Source organism: Fistularia commersonii, chromosome 31 (genome assembly GCF_037954325.1).
Source record: "Fistularia commersonii isolate RoL2024-O1a breed Wild chromosome 31, RoL_Fcom_v1.0, whole genome shotgun sequence".
Taxonomy (NCBI): domain Eukaryota; kingdom Metazoa; phylum Chordata; class Actinopteri; order Syngnathiformes; family Fistulariidae; genus Fistularia; species Fistularia commersonii.
Window position 1 is genome coordinate 4,049,766 of NC_141314.1, and position 21,221 is coordinate 4,070,986.

General features: G+C 45.7%; 1 protein-coding gene across 1 annotated transcript in view; it reads left to right on the forward strand.

Moving 5' to 3' along the window:
* Positions 1-593: 593 nt before the first annotated feature.
* fat2 (FAT atypical cadherin 2) overlaps positions 594-21,221 on the forward strand; it is a 73,414-nt gene continuing 52,786 nt past the window's right edge. Inside the window, exons 1-5 of the mRNA XM_086178832.1 lie at positions 594-3,822; positions 5,401-5,712; positions 15,165-15,223; positions 16,364-16,678; positions 19,582-19,789. Of these exons, the coding sequence (XP_086034958.1) occupies positions 594-3,822; positions 5,401-5,712; positions 15,165-15,223; positions 16,364-16,678; positions 19,582-19,789 (4,123 nt within the window). The remainder of the gene's footprint in view (positions 3,823-5,400; positions 5,713-15,164; positions 15,224-16,363; positions 16,679-19,581; positions 19,790-21,221) is intronic.

Consider the following 21,221-nt stretch of genomic DNA (forward strand, 5'->3'; position numbering starts at 1 on the left):
CCGGCAAGTGTAATCTCGTAGAGTATCTAAGATAACGGATAAAACCCTATATTCAGTTTTTCGGAAAGTAAAGAAGGTGAATGATTGATTGGCAACTGCTGCTTCAAAGTGGGAATATGATCAGAACAGGAAGAGATCAACATGAAACATCTGCACAAACAGAACAAGGATTCCAATGTCTTATAAATCTCAGTTTCCATGAAAAGAGAGGCATAACAAAAGGAACAAAAATATTTTATCCACACTTGATCATGCTGGGACACCGTGACTTAAGATAAATTAAGATAAGCAAAGTCAAGACAATCCCTTCATTATCCCGGTGCGGGGAAATTGCACAAGACCTGTCACCGCAGAAAGACACTGATAATATTCTGACTGTTATTTTCTTCCCATTTCAAGCCATAAATTATTCTGTCACTTCCACTGACTGAACCTCCCTTGACACTGTTTGCAGTGCCTGAGGGGGAAGCCCCACCCTCACCCCCACCTCCCGCGTCCCCCTTTGAAACCCTCTGATGCGATCTGTAACAAAGTGCATGACTCCTTTCCCTATTCTCTTCTGTTTGCAAAGGTGTGGTGCCCCGGTGCCGAAAATGGCGGCCACCAGGACCGCCGTGCTAATGTTGGCGACCGCCCTCTTGACTGCGAGGTGTTGTCAAGGGGACGTGCTAAAGGAGAAGGCCAGCTCCCCGTTCAGTTTCACGCATCACCTTTACAACGCTACCATCTTTGAGAACTCTGCCCCTCGGACGTACCTGGAGACACCGGGAAAGATGGGCGTCGAAGTGGCCGATGCCTTCTGGGAGGTCAAATACACCATAGTCTCCGGGGACGTCGACAATCTTTTCCAGCCGGAGGCAGTCAAGGTCGGGGATTTCTGCTTCCTCAGGATCAAAACCCGGAGCAGCTACTCAGCTCTGCTGAACAGGGAAGTCAGAGATGCCTACACCCTCACGGTAGCGGCGGCAGAAAGTGCTTTCGGCTTCCAGGCGAAGACAAAGGTGCTGGTCAAGGTGCTCGACACCAATGATCTCAAGCCTCTCTTCTATCCCACCTCCTATAATGTTGTCATCAGCGAGGACACTCCTCTTCAGTCCAGTGTGACTGCGGTTAGCGCCATGGACGCTGACCTGGGCAGCAACGCAGAGTTTTACTACTCCTTCACGAGCCGGGCACACCCTTTCACCATCGACCCTTTCACCGGTACCATCAGCCTTCTCAAGAGGCTCAATCACACCCGTACCCAGAGGTATGACCTCACCGTCTTGGCGGAGGACAGGACCAAGAAAATATCGGGCGTACAGAAATTCGGCAACGTCGCCCGGGTCACGGTGAACATCCAGAAGTCACCCCTGCGGCCCCCGGTGATTACACCGCCCCCGAAGCCAAGAGTCTCGGCTGACGGAAAAATAGCTATCGATGTCCACGTGGAGGCGGGGGTCAATCCGGTCCAATCTCTGGCTGTCGTTGGAGGTGATCCCAACAAGTGGTTTGAGATAATCCCATCAGGGTTGCAAGGCACCGACTTCCAAGTGGTCTCAATGAGAAAGATTATCTGGTCTCAAAGCCCTTCTGGGTTGAATCTGTCTCTGCAAGCCAAAGACAGGACTTTATTTTCCCCAATTACCCAAATCCACATTCCAGCCTACAATTATAGCCCCCTTGCGTTCTTGGAAGACACCTACATCGTCACGCTGAGTGAGTTTTCTCCCCCCGGAACCCACGTCCTGAAGGTATCTCTTCGATCAGACACTCGCAATGTTACCTTTGGCATCAAAAGTAATCCCGACAGTGCCAATTTCAAGATCAACCCCAAAACGGGGATCATTGTAACCTCGGGTAAATTTGACTTTGAGGCTAAAGACCGGTACGAGTTTGACGTGCTGGCCAATGGGGGCGAAGCCGAGACTCACGTTGTGGTGGAGGTGACGGATGAAAACGACAACAGCCCGCAGTTCAAGCTATCCTCCTATCAGGCCACCCTGGACGAGAATGCACCCGTCGGCAGCAGCGTCGTCAAAATTGAAGCCGTGGACAGAGATAGGGGGAAGAATGGCTTGGTGACGTATGCCATCGCCAACTCGGGCCCCTTGCCCTTTGCGATAGACCCCTTTACCGGTGTCATTTCGACTTCGGAGCACCTGGACTACGAGCTGATGAGGCGGCAGTACCACCTGCGGGTCTGGGCATCCGACAGCGGAAGCCCATTCAGCCAGGCCAGCGAGGTTCCCGTGACCGTCACCCTGAACAACGTCAACGACAACGCCCCTGTTTTCCAGAGGGTGGACTGCAACGCCACCGTGCCCCTCGATCTGCCAGTCGGCCACACCATAGTCGAGGTGTCTGCTATCGATTTGGACGAGCTGCAGCAGCTGAGGTACGCCATCGCGTCGGGGGACGAGCTCCAGGTGTTCAGCATCGACTCCGTGACGGGAAGCGTGGTCCTCAAGAAGCCAATCCCCCCGACAGTGGGTTCATTTAATTTGCGAGTGGCGGCCACTGATGGTAAACATCACTCCGGGGAGTCGGTCATCAGGGTGACGGTCACCAACCGAGGCGACGAGGTGACGCTCCGCTGCCACGAAATTGACGTTTTCAAACAGCTGACCGACAAACTGATAGAGTCGATCAAGCCCGGTTTGGTCGCCCCCGAGGAAGAGGTGTTCTCCGACATCCACATCACCAACAAGCATTCACCCAAATTCGATCTGAGCGTCCCTGGGTCTATCGATGTCCGGGAAGACCACCCGCTGAACTCCACGATCATCCGGTTCAGGGCGACCGACCGCGACACCGGCTTCAATGGGAAGCTGGTGTTTTCTGTATCCGGAGGGAACGAGGACGGCTGCTTTGCCATCGAGATGTTTAGCGGTGAGCTTCAGCTGGTCTGCCCGCTTGACAGGGAGGCCAAGGAGTTCTACATTTTGAACATCACCGTGTATGACTTGGGCGTTCCGCAGACATCCGCATGGAAGCTCATGGCGGTGAACGTCCTCGACGTCAATGATAACCCCCCTGTTTTCAAACAGCCCAGGCACATCGTCCGCATCCCTGAGAGCACAGAGGTGGATTCTGTCATTTTCACCGTGCAGGCCGCGGACGGGGATGCTGACACTAGCGGAGGCATCCGGTACAACCTCCTGACGTCCACCGAGACGTTCAGGATTGACGAGGCCACGGGGGAGGTGACGGTGGCAGGCAGCTTGGATCGGGAGTCATCGCCGAGGCACGACGTCCGGATCGAAGCTGCGGAAGAAGAAAAACCCGGTGCAAGACTCTCGTCCACCCTGGACCTGGTGGTTGTTTTGGAGGACGTGAATGACAACCCGCCCAGATTTGAACCAACGGTTTACAGACTTAAGGTTCCGGAGGATGTACCGGTGGGGACGCTTCTGGTCTGGGTGGAGAGCGTTGACTTAGACCTCGGCAGCGGCGGTCTGGTCACCTACAACCTGAAGAACACGGAGGGCGGGATCTTCCACCTGGACTCCTCGACGGGCGCCTTGGTCCTGGAGAGGGAACTGGACTTTGAGAGGCGTCCGTCCTACAACCTGACGGTGCGGGCAGTGGACCATGGCCTCCCCCGATCCCTCTCCTCCTCCTGTTTTGTTGAGATTGAAGTCCTGGATGTCAACGAGAACCTCCATAGTCCGACGTTCTCGCAGTTCGTATACGAGGCCGGCGTGATGGAGGACGCGGCGGTGGGAACATCGGTGGTGACGCTCACAGCTTCGGACAAGGACCCGGGCAGAGACGGAGTCGTCAGGTTTCACATTCAGGACGGATCCGGTCTTGGAATTTTCACCATCGACGAAGAAAAAGGTAGTTAAATGAAATTGTCATATTCTGGGCATGAGATGATGCACCGCACATCTGTCACCTTGGTTACCGATGTTGAAAAAACATCAATGTCAAGTGTGTTGAATTTCAGAGCCAACTCAAGTGGGTATTGAGTGCTGATTACTGACCCGACTGCAAACATGTCGCCAACGACCAATGAAAAAGAGGAGGCAGGAAACAGGAAGTCAAGTCAGAAGGCAGGGATTAGCAGGAATATCAGTGGCAAGCAAAATGGTGAACAGTGAAGGAGTGAGAGGGCCGTCGAGGCCAAACTGGACGACAGCAGTGTAGGAAAGAGCAGATACCCGTTCTAACAGTTTATCTTTTAAACTGCAGCTTTTGTAGACATGGCTGCTGTCCTGATGTATTGGTTTGACCAATCACGTTTAACGTCTGACCTGCTGGTGTGAACCGCGAGTCTTTTCAACACTGGTAACCACGGTGACAGGCGTAGAGTTGAAGTCTTTACCTTTCCTTCACAAACTAGCAGATTTCTGTGCCAACTAGCCACGGCCACTGTCCCCATGGACCCTTTGTAGCCACACCCACTATGCCCATCTCGCCACGGCAACTGCTCTCAACTAGCCACAACTGCTGTTGGGAACTAGCCACGGCAGCTTTACCAAACTAGCAAAAGCCACTGGCCCCTATGACTACTACCCTCAACTAGCCACGCTCATTGTCCCCGTTTGCCATGCCCATTGTCCCAAACTAAGCATGCCTACTGTTGACAAGTCGCCACACCCTCTCTCCCCAACTAGCCATGGCCATTAACCCCAAACTAATCACTTCCGTTGACCCTGACTAGCCATGCCCTGTCCCAACCTCGCCTTGACTTCCGTCCTCAACTAGCCACACCATCTGTCTTAAACCAGTACTGACTCTTCCTGACTGTGACTCCCGAGGAAAACTGACTTGACAGAGGCTTCCAAACCGATAAAACCATCGTTCAGTGAATAGGAAAACAACAGGAGCCTGCGGGAGGGAGGACCGGACCAGGTCAAAGGTCAGATGTAAGCACAGTTTCCATCATCAGGGAGTCTCCCCACCCAAAAGCCGAGTGTCAGGAATGATTTAAAATCCGCTGTAAAACAAGGAAGTTGCTGTTTTCCTGGGAGGCAGATGAGCCTGCTCCTCATCTTCGCTCCTCTATACGGACGTACCGTTCGGCTTGAAAACGGCATTCCGTGTCTGTTTTTTTTTTCCCTCCTCCATCATCTTATCGTTTTGCGGAGGAAGTGTTGTGTCCTCTCGAACAAAAAGCGGTGCATTCCATTAGCCCACCGCGGTACTCGGGGGGCCCCCTAGATAAAATCAGGGCAAATAGAGTTCTCTGTCATAAATAGAGGCTCGGAGAAATAAATCTAGCCGTTCTGAACTCCTGCCACCGCCCCAGGATTCTCAGAATTTAAGGCCCCTCAGGAGGGTACTTACACAGGAACCTCATTTCCAAACGTCCCAGAAGCTTCAGGGAGCACAAGCTAATTTGTCTGTGCACCTGTCGGTCAAACTCAAAGCTAACTAGTTCCTAGCTTGTAATAATCTGATTCTGTTGCTCAGGTGTGATTCGCACAATGGAGACGTTGGACCGCGAGAAGGTTCCTCACTACTGGCTCACGGTCTACGTCACCGACATGGGGACTGAGCCGCTGGCCTCCTGGACACATGTGTTCCTGGAGGTGCTGGATGTCAACGACAACGCCCCCGAGCTTTCCCAGCCCGTGTATTTCGCGTCCGTGCCAGAGAACATCGCCACGGTCAAGTCCGTCGTCCAGGTGTCCGCTTCCGACGTCGACGCCTCATCCCAGGGCAAGCTCTCCTTCCAGATGCCGGAATCCCACCAGACGCTCTTCAACATCGACCCCAAAACAGGTAACCATCGTAGCGGGAGGGTTATCTGCCGCAAAACAGTAGCAGAGGCCGTTCTAGCGACCGCTTCATCCGGGCTCCGTCCACCAGAGCAGGATACCTGCATTGGGTTGCCGTCGAGTTGTGCAACGGACGATGAAGAACGTCTCCTGCACCTCGTGTTTTGTTTTGTTCCAGGCGTGTGATGTGATGTTATCCTGTGAAGTCACAGCCAAGAATGCCTGGAGCATTTGAGAGCGACGCCAAAACTGATCCTTATGGGGAGATAAGACCCACAATCACTGATACGGCGGGCGATAGCGTGGCTCTTTGAGACGGTGTGTAAAAGAAATCAATGTTCCCCTCAGTCTGGATCGCTCCAAAGTTATGCCAACTGATCTGAGGGTAGAGAGGTAGCCAAGTGTTTAGTGACAAAGTAGCGATGTGGTTAGCATCATGGCTAACATGCTGCAGCTGGGTTTTTATTCATTGCCATGCGGCAATCCTTGGAGAACGCTGGGTTGGACACACCAGCTCTACGATTTGATTGGACGAGAATACAAAACGTTCATATCAACATACCACAGAAAGGCCTCCCTGTGGGAATCCAACTCGCGGTGAGGCGCAAGCGTCAACCGCTGCAAAGATCAACGAGGTTGCATTAATAAACTTAAATTCACTAATGGTATCACCCTGCTGTGAATGGAATCTTCCAAAAAGATAAAAAATGACAGCAATGTGATTTAACGGCCCCTAAATGCATTGGAAATAAAAATGCAGTTTTAATCATTGCAGATTTATCTCTGCTCCTTCCCGGGACAACAGAGCGGGACCTACCTAACAGACGCATGCACGCCGTCGTCCTTTATCACACACACACACACACACTTACACACCCCTTATCCGCAGCAGGCCACAGAACCATTTGATGAATCCGGCTCTGCGGGAGTTTTCTTTTTTTTTCTTTTTTACCCTTTTAGCGGAGCGGCAAAAGTTGTCATCGAGGCTTTTAACAGGAGTGGGGGGTCGCGTATGTAATTATGTTGGCGCGCGTTGTTTTACAAGTCGTCGTGACAGAAATACAAGCTGCAACATCTCCTTGTGGCTTAATTTACATTTTGATTTACCCCCCCATTTCTCACACACACACACACACACACACACACACACTTTCAATTTCCCAGCTAGGACACCTGTTAGTGACAAGTAGCAATGCAGAGAGTCGTCCTTGCTGAGCCACTTCTTCCACGGTTGCAGAAAAAGTGGCTCTGGCGATGTTCAGAGCCCGGCGTCCCCCCCCCCGCTCCAAGCTGGGGGTTGGAACTCGCCGCCGAACCCCCCCCCCCCCAACTCCCCTTGCCGCCGCAGGCTCCGCCCATGTCGCCGTCTTTTGAAGTTTTCAGTCAAATGAGTTTGACGTAGCGTAGCGGCGAGCCGCTACAGGTCTCTGTCTTCCTCCCTGATTGACGGCAAAGGCTTCTTTTGCACAAAACTTGGCTTTCATTTGCATAAGGCAGGTGTATTTGAGGAACGCCGACCTGCTCACACACACACACACACACGCGCGATTAATCTGTTTGAATATGTCCAAAATGCTTTCTTTAAATGTGTGTGTCCTTTTGCATGGCATTCTTAGCTCGTGTCAAGTCAAGTCTCACTGCCTGTCAAGTCTCGGCTGGTTTGAGCGTCAGCAATAAACTTTGTTCTACTTTTTTTTTTTTTTTTTCTGTCATTTTTTTCATTGTTGTATTTGAAAAAAAAGGGAATAGATATGCATGCATTGTCTGTGTATGTGTGCATGTGTGTGTGTGTTTGCGCCCATGTACGCGTGTGTGCACCTGCACATGTTTATATTTCTGTAATTACCATGGCACTTGTTTTGTAAGTTTCAAGGGGTGTTTTAATCTCAAACCTGATCTTGCCTCGCTTCTTAAAGAGCAAACCACAAAATCACTGTATCACAGCAAGTTGTTCGACTTCTCAAGGTGCTTTTGCTGTTTACCCTTTGTTAAGCTCAGCAGAACAGTAGCATAGCGCATTTCATCATGCAATAATGTACCTAAGTACTATCACAAATTATAATGGCGCTGTATCACAGCGCATTAGGGTAGCACAGTACTGTAGTGAAGCCTTATAGCGGTGTAATATAGCGCAGTATTAAAGCACGGAACCACAGTGGTGAAGTATCATAGCGCAATAATGTAACGTAATATTCTCTCCCAGTGCCGTAGCAAACCGCATAGCACAGAACGAGTTAAGTACATATATGCTGTACTGTAGCAGTGTATTAGCGCTGCATTAATGGCCCTGTGAACAGTTTCATAGGGAAGTGCTGTTGGACAGCATCCAACAAATAACTGCCGTTTCATAATGCAGTACGGTAATACAACTGCACTGCATTCTGGTCCGACAGTATTGTAACACAGTACTGTAGTGCAGTGTTTCCCAACCACTGTGCACATTAGTGTGCCGTGAGAGATTATCAGGTGTGCCGTGGAAAAATGCCCACTTTCACCTGATTGGTCCAAAAATTATTTATCCAAGGCAAATAATGTGTCTTCCTATGTCTATGTTGGCAGCCGTCCATTCGATGGCAACAGGTAGTGAATTAACCTGTGCATCTGTGTATCAGAGTGATTAATGACACTTTGCGTGATACATTTTTAAAATTAAAAGTACTTGTATCTGCGTAAACAAACAGGCAGCATTGTTGAAAACTACCAAGACGAGTGAGAAAGCAGTGAAAGCTGCTATAAAGTTGCTGAACTCATTTCCAAATCCAAACAGCAACACACCGTAGCAAAACATTAATACTACCTGCCGGCAAAATCATTGTAGAAGAAAAGCTCAGCTCTGGCGTCGATAAAGAAATAGCCAGAGTTCTCTCAAATAATACCGTTTCCAACATATTAATGACACGTCTTCAGACATTGAAAAAAGTGTTCTGGAAAAGTTGCACATCAGTGGGAAATTTGCATTGCAACTTGATGAATCTACAGATATTAGATATATTAGATATCACACTGAGTAAATTGAGACTACGGTTTCATTCTAATTTGTTAAAAAATGTTTTTGACATATTTATTTGGTGGTGTGCCGTGTGATTTTTCTGATGTAAAATATGTGCCGTGGCTCAAAAAAGGTTGGGAAACACTGCTGTGGTGAAACATAATCATGTTGTATCATAGTGCAGTACTGCCATACTGTAGTGAGAAGTTTAGTAGCACTCAATGATAACTCTATATCTGTACTGTCAGACAGCATCATATCACAATATCATAGAAAAATATAACTGTGCTGTATCATAGCACAGTAAAGAATGATAGCGCTGCATCATATCACATGGTGTTAACACAGTACTGTGGTGAACAAGTACAGTATTATTGCACAGTACCATAGTGAAGTATCGTAGCACACAGCATGGTAGTGAAATATGATTGTGCCGTACAGTAGAGTATTAGCAGTTGAGGTATGTAGCGCAGCATCGTGGTGCAGTAGCGTCAGAAATATTGTAGCACAGGACCACAGGTTGTATCTCAGTGCAGTACTGTAGCGCAGTCACGAATGAAGTAAACCAGTGTGCATTGTAGCACGGTAGCATATGATGTATAATAGCGCTGCATCACGGCGCTATAGTGAAATATCGCTCTGTAGCTTATCATAATACATTAGCGCAGTAGCTGCATCATGGCACAGTATTGTAGCACAATATTGTCAGATAGGTAGGACCATAACGAAAAATAAGTGCACTGTATCGTAGCGTAAAATATGCAAGCACTGCATGGCACCGTAGCAAGGTGTTGTGGTGGTGCGTAGCATCATTATGACATGTTAGCGGTCTGATGGTCCTCCGTGCTTCTGATGTGTCTTCCTTGTTGTACTTCTGATTTGGTCAAACTCAGCTGGAACATCAACATAGGGGCCTTTTCCCCTATGTTGATGTTTACAGAATGTCCGCCATGTTTTTTTTATGGGAGCAGTTCACTGATATGAGATTCATGAATTTGCTGCCCAGGAGTCAGAGCTTCTTCATTTCCTCTATTTTATTTTATATCCATTCAGTGATTTGAAAAGTACACCGCAGGCCCAGCTGTGATTTGGTCGAGAACCAGGGTTTAACCCGTCAATCACGGGATCGCCTGTCAATCAAAGAGTCTTAAATGAACCTGCTGATTGTTTTTGGACTGTGGGAACGAGGCGGAGAACCTCAAGAGAACCCAGAGAACATGGAGAATGGAGAAACCATAAAGCATGGAGAGGGAATGTCACAAGCAAAAATTAAATAGATAAATTGATTCATTAATCTACTAATAATTAATTCACATTTTAAAACTAAAACAAAATATTTAGATCTTGCAGCCGTGTCCCTGGTCACTTGGCTAGCCTTCAGTTCTTATCCACTACTGCTTGCTAGCTGCTATTGCTAACCGCGCTAACAATCAAAGCTCGGCTCTGGACCAAACAAATGTCTTGAGAGTCTACAAACAACATTCTCCTTTGAAAAAACGCTTCCGTGGGAACGACGGTGGTTTTGGAACCGTGTTGCCGCCCAGAACTGCATGTTCTTGAGGCTTAGCATCAGAAAACCGGGACCCGCAGTTGTCCCTGGCAATGCTACCGCCGGAGCTTCATGCTCCGACACGTCGAAAAGTGATTCACGGCCGAGGGGCGGCTTTCTTTTTGAATCTTCCCGAGGAGAGCGAGCCTGCACTCGAACGCTCCATGTGACTCAGCAGCGAAACCAGGAGCGTTGGATTCCAAAGAATATGACCTGAAATCACAATGAATCATTCAAGGCACAGTCTCAATTATTGTTTCTTTTTGTTAGCGAGGCTGCAGGTTGATAATAGACAATCCGGACTTAGCACCAGGATGATAATTAGACATTTTAAAGCCCCATGGCTGTTGGGGTCGTCGTCGTGACATTTACGCAGCACTGACTGCTTGTTAGCTACCTTAGATTTTCGCCCTGAAGGCTAATTTTACGTCCTACGCATGACGGGCGTATGTTCATGCACTCATCCTAGCCCGATTCCTGGAAGCTAACCCGGGTAGTACCATCAGAGATCACGGGGGGGGCAGTGTTGAATATCAAAACGGTAATACAGTTTGAAAAATGGCAGAAGCTTTTGAAATCATTGGCACATGGAAATACAGGAAGTGGCATTCGGCATCCATTTCCCAATTGATAAAGACAATCCTCCGTCTGCATGTTGTCATGCATTCAATGGCCTCACCGAATGTCGTTGTTTACCACGCCGCCATCCCCTTTCACTGCCGCCATGTTTGTTTTTGAACTCTCATGGAGTGTAAAGGAGCTTCTAGTAAGCTAACCGCTAAGCTAACGTCCCATCAAACTAACAAGCTAGCCGATATCATCTTCCCATAGTCCATGCAGCAATGAGAACCCCTGCTTCACTAGCATGTAAACTCATGCTAGCTGTGTGATAGCTTAGTATTGCATCACAGTGAGTGCTCGTCTCAATGCTTTCTGTACCCAATTCAGGCCCCCTGCTGCAATCATAACACACGATTAGCAGCTAAAACACCGGGAGCTTTCATATTTTCACCATGTGGGAGTCAAATGTTTATTGGATAATGACAGGGCTCGGCGCTGCCGCTAGATGGATTCGCTTTTGAACAATTTGCCCCGGTAATTAGTGACAAATTGGGCTCATTAATGCTCCCTTCAGAGGGTTTTGTTTCAGCACAGTCATTTGCGCAAGTGACTCGATTAGCATGCATTTTTTATTTGGGAGCTACTCCTGCACTCAAGGAAACACTTGGATTCATGACTGCAGGAGTTTCACCTTTATTACACAGTTATTAGCTACTAAGAACACTGAGTATAGGCTAACCGTCAGTGCCGATATTAATGATATCAATTGAGGATAACGGAATAATTTCGTAGAATAAATATAAAACACAAATAAATATTGTTGTTTCTTTATAAGCGCCTACAAGGTTGTTTTTGGTTGTTAAAACACGTGCCCATCTGTTTACAATTGTGTAATAAAACAATTAACCCCTGTAATTACCTAGTTATAACATGCATGAATAGTAATAAGGTGCTTATGAAGCATAACATTAAAAACTCAGCCAAAATGTATTTTGCAATGACTATAAACCAGGGGTGGATCGTGGACCTGCCAGTGTGCGGTCGCCGTAGTTTAATACAATAATTTAAGAGGCTATATGCTACTAGTGGAGGGACCAGGGGGGCCATCAACCTCATTTGTTGATGGCATAGTTGCTTCTCCATAATAAGGAAGCTGTCTTTTTTAATGTCAAGGGGAAATATTAAGTTTTAATGCTACTGCAGAAGGCTTCACATACGGTATTCTAGTAAATGCTAGCTCTACATTCGCCTCCAAGGTTTTGCACTTTGCTTCAGTCGGTGTTAGGTGTATGCTAGCAAGCAGCCTCAGTAAACTGACACCTAAATCGGTTAGCAACTGCGACCTGTTTTGACCCCCTATCCATCACCTTTGTATGTTAGCATGATACCAAAGTAGTAAATTAAGACACTTGGCTTGACATTAGATTGATAATTAGCAAGCAAACCTCAGTTAGCCCAGATGCTAGGCTCTGGCTATGTTGTCCCTATTAGACCATGTCACCAAGACACTATAGTTAATGTTAGCTTGCATTAGCGTGTGGCTTAATAAAAAAGCTTTACTTTGTTTCCATGAGCTATCTGTTGTCATTTTACTTGACAATGCGTTTCAATATGCTTTAGTAAACATGTGCTACATGTAAACATGTGCTAGAGAAAGCTCTACTTCAGTTCTGTGAGCTGTCTGATGTTTTTCTACTTGACTATGCTTGGGTGATACGCTTGTAAATAAATGCTAGCTGTATGTTAGCATGCTGCTATCTCCTTTTAATGATTCATCTCATTCAGTATTTGCATAGTGTTTTTTTTCCTAGCAAGCAGCTGTGGTTAATGAAGACTCATTTGGCTGCACGCTGGCATTCTCTTTCATAAAATCAGACAATTCGGGCAATGTACCATGTGCATTAGAATGCTACTATGCAACGGTGTGTGAATGGGTGAATGTGATCTAGCGTTTACCATCCACTAGCGATATTCTAGATGGGTGTTAGCATGTCACACGTTAGCCGCGAGGTCAACGGCTCTATTTTTGTTTATTTTTCCCCCTTGTCACGTTGCTTCTTCTCATTGATGTATTTTTTATCTATTTATTTTTTATGAGAGAGACACGTGGCGAGGTTAATGAGTCGGTATGAGCTTTTTATTTTTATTTATATATTTTATGAACGGGTCGACGGCCCCCCTGGGGGCCCCAATGTCCCCTCTTTAAACCACTTTACTCGTTCTGTCCCAAAGCGTCACAGAAATGTCAAAACAAGCCGCGGAACTGTGGGGGCTAACGTCCGCACGTGGCGGCTCGGTTGAACTTCCTCCCCCCGACCTCGCCATTGAAGAAACGCAGCGTTGGAAAAATAAATAGACGGATGAAAGTGGTTTGTTTCTGGCTCGGGGGGCTTCACGTGAAAGGAGATAAAGACCGTGCACTCATCCGTCTCTTATCGGACCGCTTCACACCTGACCTTTTTTTATTGTCCCTGCGGCGTCCGACCCCACCAAACCATTAGAGCTAATTCTAAAGATGGACCGACAAAGTTAAAGGAGGAAAAAAATAAAATAAAATAAAATTGCATTCTTTCAGATTTTGACTTTTTTCCCCATTTTTTTATTCCTTTAAATATCCCTTTTGTGTCCCTTTATTTTTAAAGATCTTTGGATCACAAAAATTAAATCATTTTAAAAATACTATACGCAAATATTAGGGCTGTTTACAATGTAACATTCATTCAACATATTTCCATTTTCTTTATTTTATTATCTTGTATTTGAAATTATGAGAATCCTGTGTAATACATTTCTACAAAATTAATTCTTTCGGCTAGTATAGCAAATTTAATTTAAATCCAATTTTTTATTTTATTTTATTTTATTTTGTCATTTTTAATGATATTTCAAATCAAAAATTTCTTACAACTTTAGCCATAACTATAGCCATTTCTAATCATGGCAGGAAATCAACCCCCCCCACCAATTTCTGTTTGTTTCTCGGTTTGTTTCCATCACGGGTTCTCCTGCCAACGTTCTGTGGTAACTAACACTTTCTGGGATAACCTGCCAAACCACGAGGATTATGCATAATGCAGCAGTCATGCCAACGCCATCTCCACAAGTAGCGACCTCTCTGATTGGCTGCCGGAAGTGAAGTAGTTTGTTTGTTTTACCCAATAAAAGTAAATTTCGTGATCGGAACTATCATTGCTACTGTTATCGCTGCGAGAACCTCAAGCGTCATACTTGGATAATCCAAACGAGCGTTGGCTCGGTTTCGTCATGGAAACCAGGAGTTAAACTACGAGTTATTGCTTCCGGACATTGATTGATCAGTGATCGGTGATGACATTGATCCGTCAGGTAGTCCCATCACTCATCCAAGCCGAAGGCTGGTCCTGCTCAGTGTGAGGGAGGGGGCGGACCCAGAGGTGGGGTCGCCTGTCAATCACAGGGTAACATCCAATGAGAGTCCTTCATGAAATCGATGACTGATTCTGGACTTCGGTAGGAAGACAAAGAACCTGGAAAGAACCCAGAATAACATGGAGGACACTTCAGAGTGCGAAGGTCCAGTGAGGTTAGAGGCAAATAAACAACGCTTAAAAAGTTAGAAACTGTGGACTTTTGTGGGAATATGGAAAACCTTGAGAGAACCAAGGCAGGAGTACATGGAAACAAGTTCCAGTGGACGGACGTATGAAGATGGAGAACCTGAAGAGAACCCCCCCAAAACCTTGCTCTTCGTGAAGGCCAGAGTCCAAAATGCAGCTTATAATCCCTTGAGCGTGACGCCACTGATTGTGTTCCTGGACCTTCATCTCCGCCGAGAATGAGGAGGAGGAGGAGGAACATCTCTGGATCCTCCAGGAGAAACACTTCGCCGCCGCTAACACCTGCTCCTACATCACCATCACCACCCACGAGTTCAGCTTTATTGAGGTGGAAAAAAACATCCCCTAATCCATGCAGTGAAATACAAAGGAGGATACACACACACACACACACACACACACACACACACACACACACACACACACACACACACACACACACACACAGCAACTGGCTTCGGCAACATCCATAAATGAAAAAAAACACGTGTTTGTTTTGGTGTATCAGCCAGTTGGACACACACACACACCGACACACACACACAGACGTACATTTGCGCACGCACACACACACACACACACACTAACGGTCCATCAACACACACACAATATCTGTGTGTGTTTTTGTTTCAGAAGCAATTAGCACATTCTCTATGGGGGAACCCCGCATTAACGACATTGATTCTCTGTTTGTGTGTGTGTGTGTGTGTGTGTGTGTGTGTGTGTGTGTGTGTGTGTGTCCAAATGGCGCGTACATGCAGGTGTTATCAGCACTCTCTCGGCGCTGGATCGCGAGGAGAAAGCGGAGCACAGCATCGAGGTGAGGCACTGAGAAAACACTTCCTCAGGAAAACAAACCTGCCCGGTTCTTGGCTGTCGATAAAGTTCTTTTCTTTTTAACTGTGTTTCTTGTTTTTTATGAGCCATAGATAAAACAGGCGAATTCACGAAAAAGGTTGTTAAAGCAAGTGGGAATCCAATAGGACGGGTTTTATTTGCTCAACATTTGATGCCACCCTAAATAGACGCCTTCATGGCGGCGGCTCGTCAGAGAGGATCAAACCCACAGCCTTTTTCTTCAGAGCCCAAGCCATTAGCTTCATATTTTTTTAAATTATTTAGAAATACTAAGTCTACCAAATAGCGAGCGTGTAAAAAAATGAAAAGGAGAAAGGAGAAGGGAGATAATTTTTCTATTTCATATTTCATTATCATTGCTATTACTACTATTATTATTATGATCGTCAGCGACTCAAACCAGTAGCCATTAGCCTCACACCTGCGGATGTTAGCGTCACACATTTAAAAAAAAATGGATTTATAATTGTTTTAGTTATATAGTTATAACTATTATTATTATTATTATTATGAATCATTAGGTAATTTTATTAGTTTTATTTATCAAGTAGTTGGCAGAGTCTCCAACTATGAAAACGGTTCTGTGATTAAAATGAAAGTTGCCAAGAATTTGGTTTGATGGCAGGCAAGAATGTAAGAACTGTCCTCTTGGTTTAGCTCACTGCTACCTGACGCGTGGAAACAATGTCATCTAGTCTCTAGAATTGGGATTTTATCCACCGAAAAAGCCATTCTTTTTTTTTCTCAATCAAAGTCTAGATTTTCCCTTTTTTTACACACCACATGACCCAAATTTTTGCTTGTAATTCCAAATTTAGGCCACAAGGAAGCATTAGCATTATCGCTTAGCTCACCCTGCTAGCATACATCCATGATCAAACAAGAAAACCTCACAACGCAAGCAATTTATCAAACTATATTCTGTAAAAAACAATGGTGGGTATCCATGTATGCTGATGACACTGTGTTCTTTCTTGTCAACGATTCATGACCAGTCACATAACCTTCCCTCCCATGTTTGATTGGTCTTGCCCACTAAACAATGGGATGTATTTCTGACTTGCGTTCCAAACAATTCGTGACATTTTTTTTTGAATTGCAGGTCATCGTTTCCGATAACGGCTCTCCGTCCCTGCGTTCCACCGCCACCGTCGCGGTGAAGGTCCTGGACGCCAACGACAACTGGCCCGCCTTCGGCAACAAATTCTTCCAGGTCAAGCTGCCCATGCAGCGGCGCCGCACCGGCAAGCGGCGGGTGTGCCGCGTGGTCGCCCGTGACGACGACGCTGAGGGCCCGAACGCTGCCGTGGTCTACCAGCTGCAGGACAACCAGGACGAGAGGTTCGAGATCGACCCGGTCACCGGAGAAGTGACGGCTCACGGTGACTTCTGGCCGGGAAACTACACGATTCTGACGGTAGGACACCTAGGGGTTACCATGGAGACACAGGCACTGTGGGAAGGAGACACAACTCAAATGATAATTATAGAGAGACGTACACCTCTTCTCGTCCTTCTTCTCCATCTCCCTTCAGGGGTCACCACAGCGAATCAACCTTCTCCATCCAACCCTATTCTCTGCATCCTCTTCTCTCACACCAACTATCTTCATATCCTCTCTCACTACGTCCATGAATCTTCTCTTTGGTCTTCCTCGAGACCTCTTCCCTGGCAGCTCCGATTCCAGTATCCGTCTACCAATATATTCACTATCCCTCCTCTGTACATGACCCAAACATCTCAGTCTGGCTTCTCTGACCTTCTCTCCAAAACATCTTCTTGATCTCCACTCCCTGTAGCCTCACCTTGGTTCCTCTCATTCACACACTGCGACTAACCTTCATTCCTCTACTTTCCAGAGCATACCTCCACCTCTCTAGATCCTCAACCTGTTCCCTGCTCTCACTGAAGATCACAATGTCATCTGAAAACATCATGGTCCATGGAGATTCGTGTCAAACCTCATCTGTCAGCCTGTCCATCAGCACTGAAAACAAGAAAGGGCTCAGAGTTGATCCCTGATGGAGTCCCACCTCCACCTTGAATGTTTCCGTTATGCCTACAGCACACCTCACCACTGTCTCACAGCTAGCATACATGTCCTGCACCAGTCTAACATACTTCTCTGCCACTCCAGACTTCCTCATACAATACCAGAGCTCCTCTCTTGGCACCCTGTCATATGCTTTTTCTAGGTCTACAAAAACACAATGCAGCTCCCTCTGACCTTCTCTGTACTTCTCTATTAGCATTTTCAAAGCAAATACTGCGTCTGGAGTACTCTTTCTAGGCATGAAGCCATACTGCTGTTCACAAATGCTGACTTCTGCTCTCAATCTAGTTTCCACTACTCTTTCCCATAACTTAAGTGTATGGCTCATCAACTTTATAGTTGCTGCAATTCTGCACATCCCCCTGATTCTTAAAAATGGGCACCATCACACTTCTTCTCCATCCTTCAGGCATTTTCTACCTCACTAAGATTGAATAATCTATCCAGAAACTCTACCGCTGCCTGTCCTAGACACTTCCACGCCTCCACAGGTACATCATCAGGACCAACTGTCTTTCCACTCTTCATCCTCCTCAATGCCTTTGTCACGTCACCTTTACTAATCTCTACTACTTTGTGGTCTACAATTGTCACCTCTTCTACCCTTTGCCTCGCTTTCATTTTCCACTTTCATCAGCTCTTCAAAGTGCTCTTTCCATCTTCCCATCACTCTTCCTGCATCTGTCAATACATTTCCTTCTCTATCCTTAATCACCCGGACCTGTTGTACATCCTCTCCATCTTTACCTCTCTCCCGCTGAGTATAGAGAGACATATACAAATACACAAAATACATATTTCAAAGAAATAATAAAATAATGATTAAAAAAAATAAAAAGTGAAAAATTGGAAATAAGAATATCTATCTATCTATGAGAGAGTGAAGGGTTGGTTGTGGCCCTGTGATTGACAGCTGACCAGCTCAGGTTAAACCCCGCCTCTCGGCCAGGCGTCAGCTGTGATTGGCTCCGCCTCCCTCCCGCATGAGAGCAGGAGAAGCTGTGTCGACGAATGAATGGGTTAAAAATCTGAACGGTGTGTGTGTGTGTGTGTGTGTGTGTGTGTGTGTGTGTGTGTGTGTGTGTGTGTGTGTGTGTGTGTGTGTGTGTGTGTGTGTCGTCAATCAACACATCTCCTCAGGCCTGCTGCCGGTTGCTTGTCTGCCTGAAGACACGGCTTCCCACGCTTTGATGAAGACGTGAAATTATCCGTGTTTAACGTGGCGAGCAGCACACGGCTCCCGGCTAACACCTACACGCCCCCCGTCATCGCTTTGAGGAAAAAAAAATAGGGCTGCCGATCTAATTGTCCGCAAAATAGCTCGGCGGCGTCTCAGTGTTTGTTTTGAGTGGAGGGCTGTTTAGGCCGCCGGAGCTTAAGTTTAATAACCCCCTCGTCACCGACCAATCGGCTTTTGGCTTTCTGCTGCCAATTCGGATTAGATATAAATAAAAACAAAATGTGTGCATCTAAATTGGGATTTTTAGAGAGTATTTACCAGATGATACTTATGAGATGGGCTGATGAGGAGTTAATGCTCATGATTACGATCATTAACAGCAGTAATGATGATCAGATTCAATCAGTTAATCAATCAATGTTTTATAATCATTTTATGAAGAAAAACAATAAATGAATAAAGAGAATTATAACATTCAAAATATGCTGGGTTTTAAGAAATTTAACACTACTAATCCTACTACTACTACTACTACTACGAATAAAAATAATAATAACGATAATGATAATAGCAATTGTTATTATTATTGTCATTATTATACTTCATTATTAAATTTTGTTATATATTATTCTTTATAAAAAAAAATCATATTATATTTTTATAACCATTTCATGATTTGAAATGTATATGTTATTTTGTATATAATGAGTGCATAATACTCATATACAAAACAGTATATTGTAGAGTCAGTATATCACTTCATGTCTTTTATTTAATCTATTTATTTAATTATCCATCTATGTATTTTTTGGTTTCTTATATTCTATTTTTGTTTGACTTTTAAACTAGTTGAAAAAAAGTCACAAACTTTCCATGACAAATTAAAATAAATTACATTAAAACAAACCAAAATAAAATATATTAAAATAAAATAGGATACAATAAAATAAAATCAAGTTGAATTAAATTAAATTAAAATTGACATCCAATCAATCAAGATTTTCATGTAAATGTAAAATGTAAAATAAGTGATCTAAAAATGATATAGCTATTAAATAATAATAAATATCCCCGTCTGTGCTTCCAGATCAGGGCGTCCGACCAGGGCCGCCCGTCAAAGTCGTCCACGGCCAGGCTGGACGTGGAGTGGGTGGAGGCCCCGGCCCCGACCTCCGAACCCATCCTCTTCGACGAGCCCCACTTCGCCTTCGCCGTCATGGAAACCGAGCCCGTCACTCACTTGGTGGGCATCATCATGACGGAGCGGTATCAGCCGAGGTGGTTCGACATCATCGGTAAGACCCCCCCCCCCGCCACACACACACACATACACAGATTAAATGAAAAACAAGCATCTCGCCAATCCAGGCCCAAAATAAGACAAACAGCCCCCCAAAAAATGAAAGCCATTACTGTATTACATGGTAATAAAGTGTGTGGGGGTGCAATACAAACCCTGCCCCCCCGTTGCCCTCAAGACTCCCCGAAACGCGTGATGAGATGATCCCTGACGTTTGGCCGCGTCGCCATTTTGCAAAGTGCTGACAGGAGGCACCGGGGGATCACGACGGCGGCGCGACGGCGCGCCTCATCCATCCTCGGTTGGCTCGCTTATTTTTTTCCAAAGGTCAGCAAAGTAGCCGGGAGCACTTCATTTTTTATTTCCCTTATTTGTCTTTCCTAACCGCAGCCTTCCGGGAGGTTCCACGAGTTCTCAACAAGTGCCGTTTGCATGTCTGGCATCCTTCAATGGGGCTTGTTGTTGTTTCTTTTACCCCGAAGAAGAAGAAGAACCTTAATATCGATCCCCTTTTCAAATTTCCGGAAAATGCGAAGACTCTTCATGGGAAAATGAATCTGAATAAATGCAGTATCACGCAGTAATAATTCAGTCATTCATTCATTTCACCCTCTCATTCACACATCATGGGAAGACATTTAAACATTTAAATAACATTAGAAGATATTTAAATAGCCTTGACTTTGACACTTTATCGTTTTATTTGTATTTCTTATCCTCCCTCCTTTTTTTTTACTGTTTATACAATTTCCTACTATTATTTATTATTGTTATGTTTAACTCTGGCACAACAATTTCCTTCGGGATAAATAAAGTTGTTCTTATTCTTATTGTTAAACATTCACCCTTTAATTCATACACCATATTGTGAAATAAGATTCACTCGGTCATTCATATATCTTAAAGAGATATATCAATATAAATACACATATACAGACATGTATATATTTACATATATTCACAGTATATAGAAAATTTGGATCAATAGATAGCTAGATTAATTGATTAGATGATAAAAACTAAATCAATATACTAGTTATTGGTCGTTATTATATAAAACCTCTCGATAAGACTGGTGAAGGGCATATAGGTGGATGGCAGAGAGAAAAAGGCACCTCAGCAGGATGTTCTACCTCGATGAGGATAAGTCCTCCTCTTCCTCCTCTCATCACCTGCCAGATCACCGCCGGCATGGTGCCCCCCCTCTGCAGATCCCCTGGGGGAATAAAAGGGAAGTGGGCAGATGTCGGCGCCTAAGACGGCACTTTGAGCCCCGCAGGAAGTCCCCGTCCCCTCCCACGCTGCGCCGGCCCCTCCCCGCCAGCAGGGGGCGATGTGAACAGAAGAGTCGCCAGATTTTGTTGGTTTTTTTTTGTTTGTTTTTTTTGGACTCGTTGCCAGAAAACAGCAGATTCTCTGACAACCCC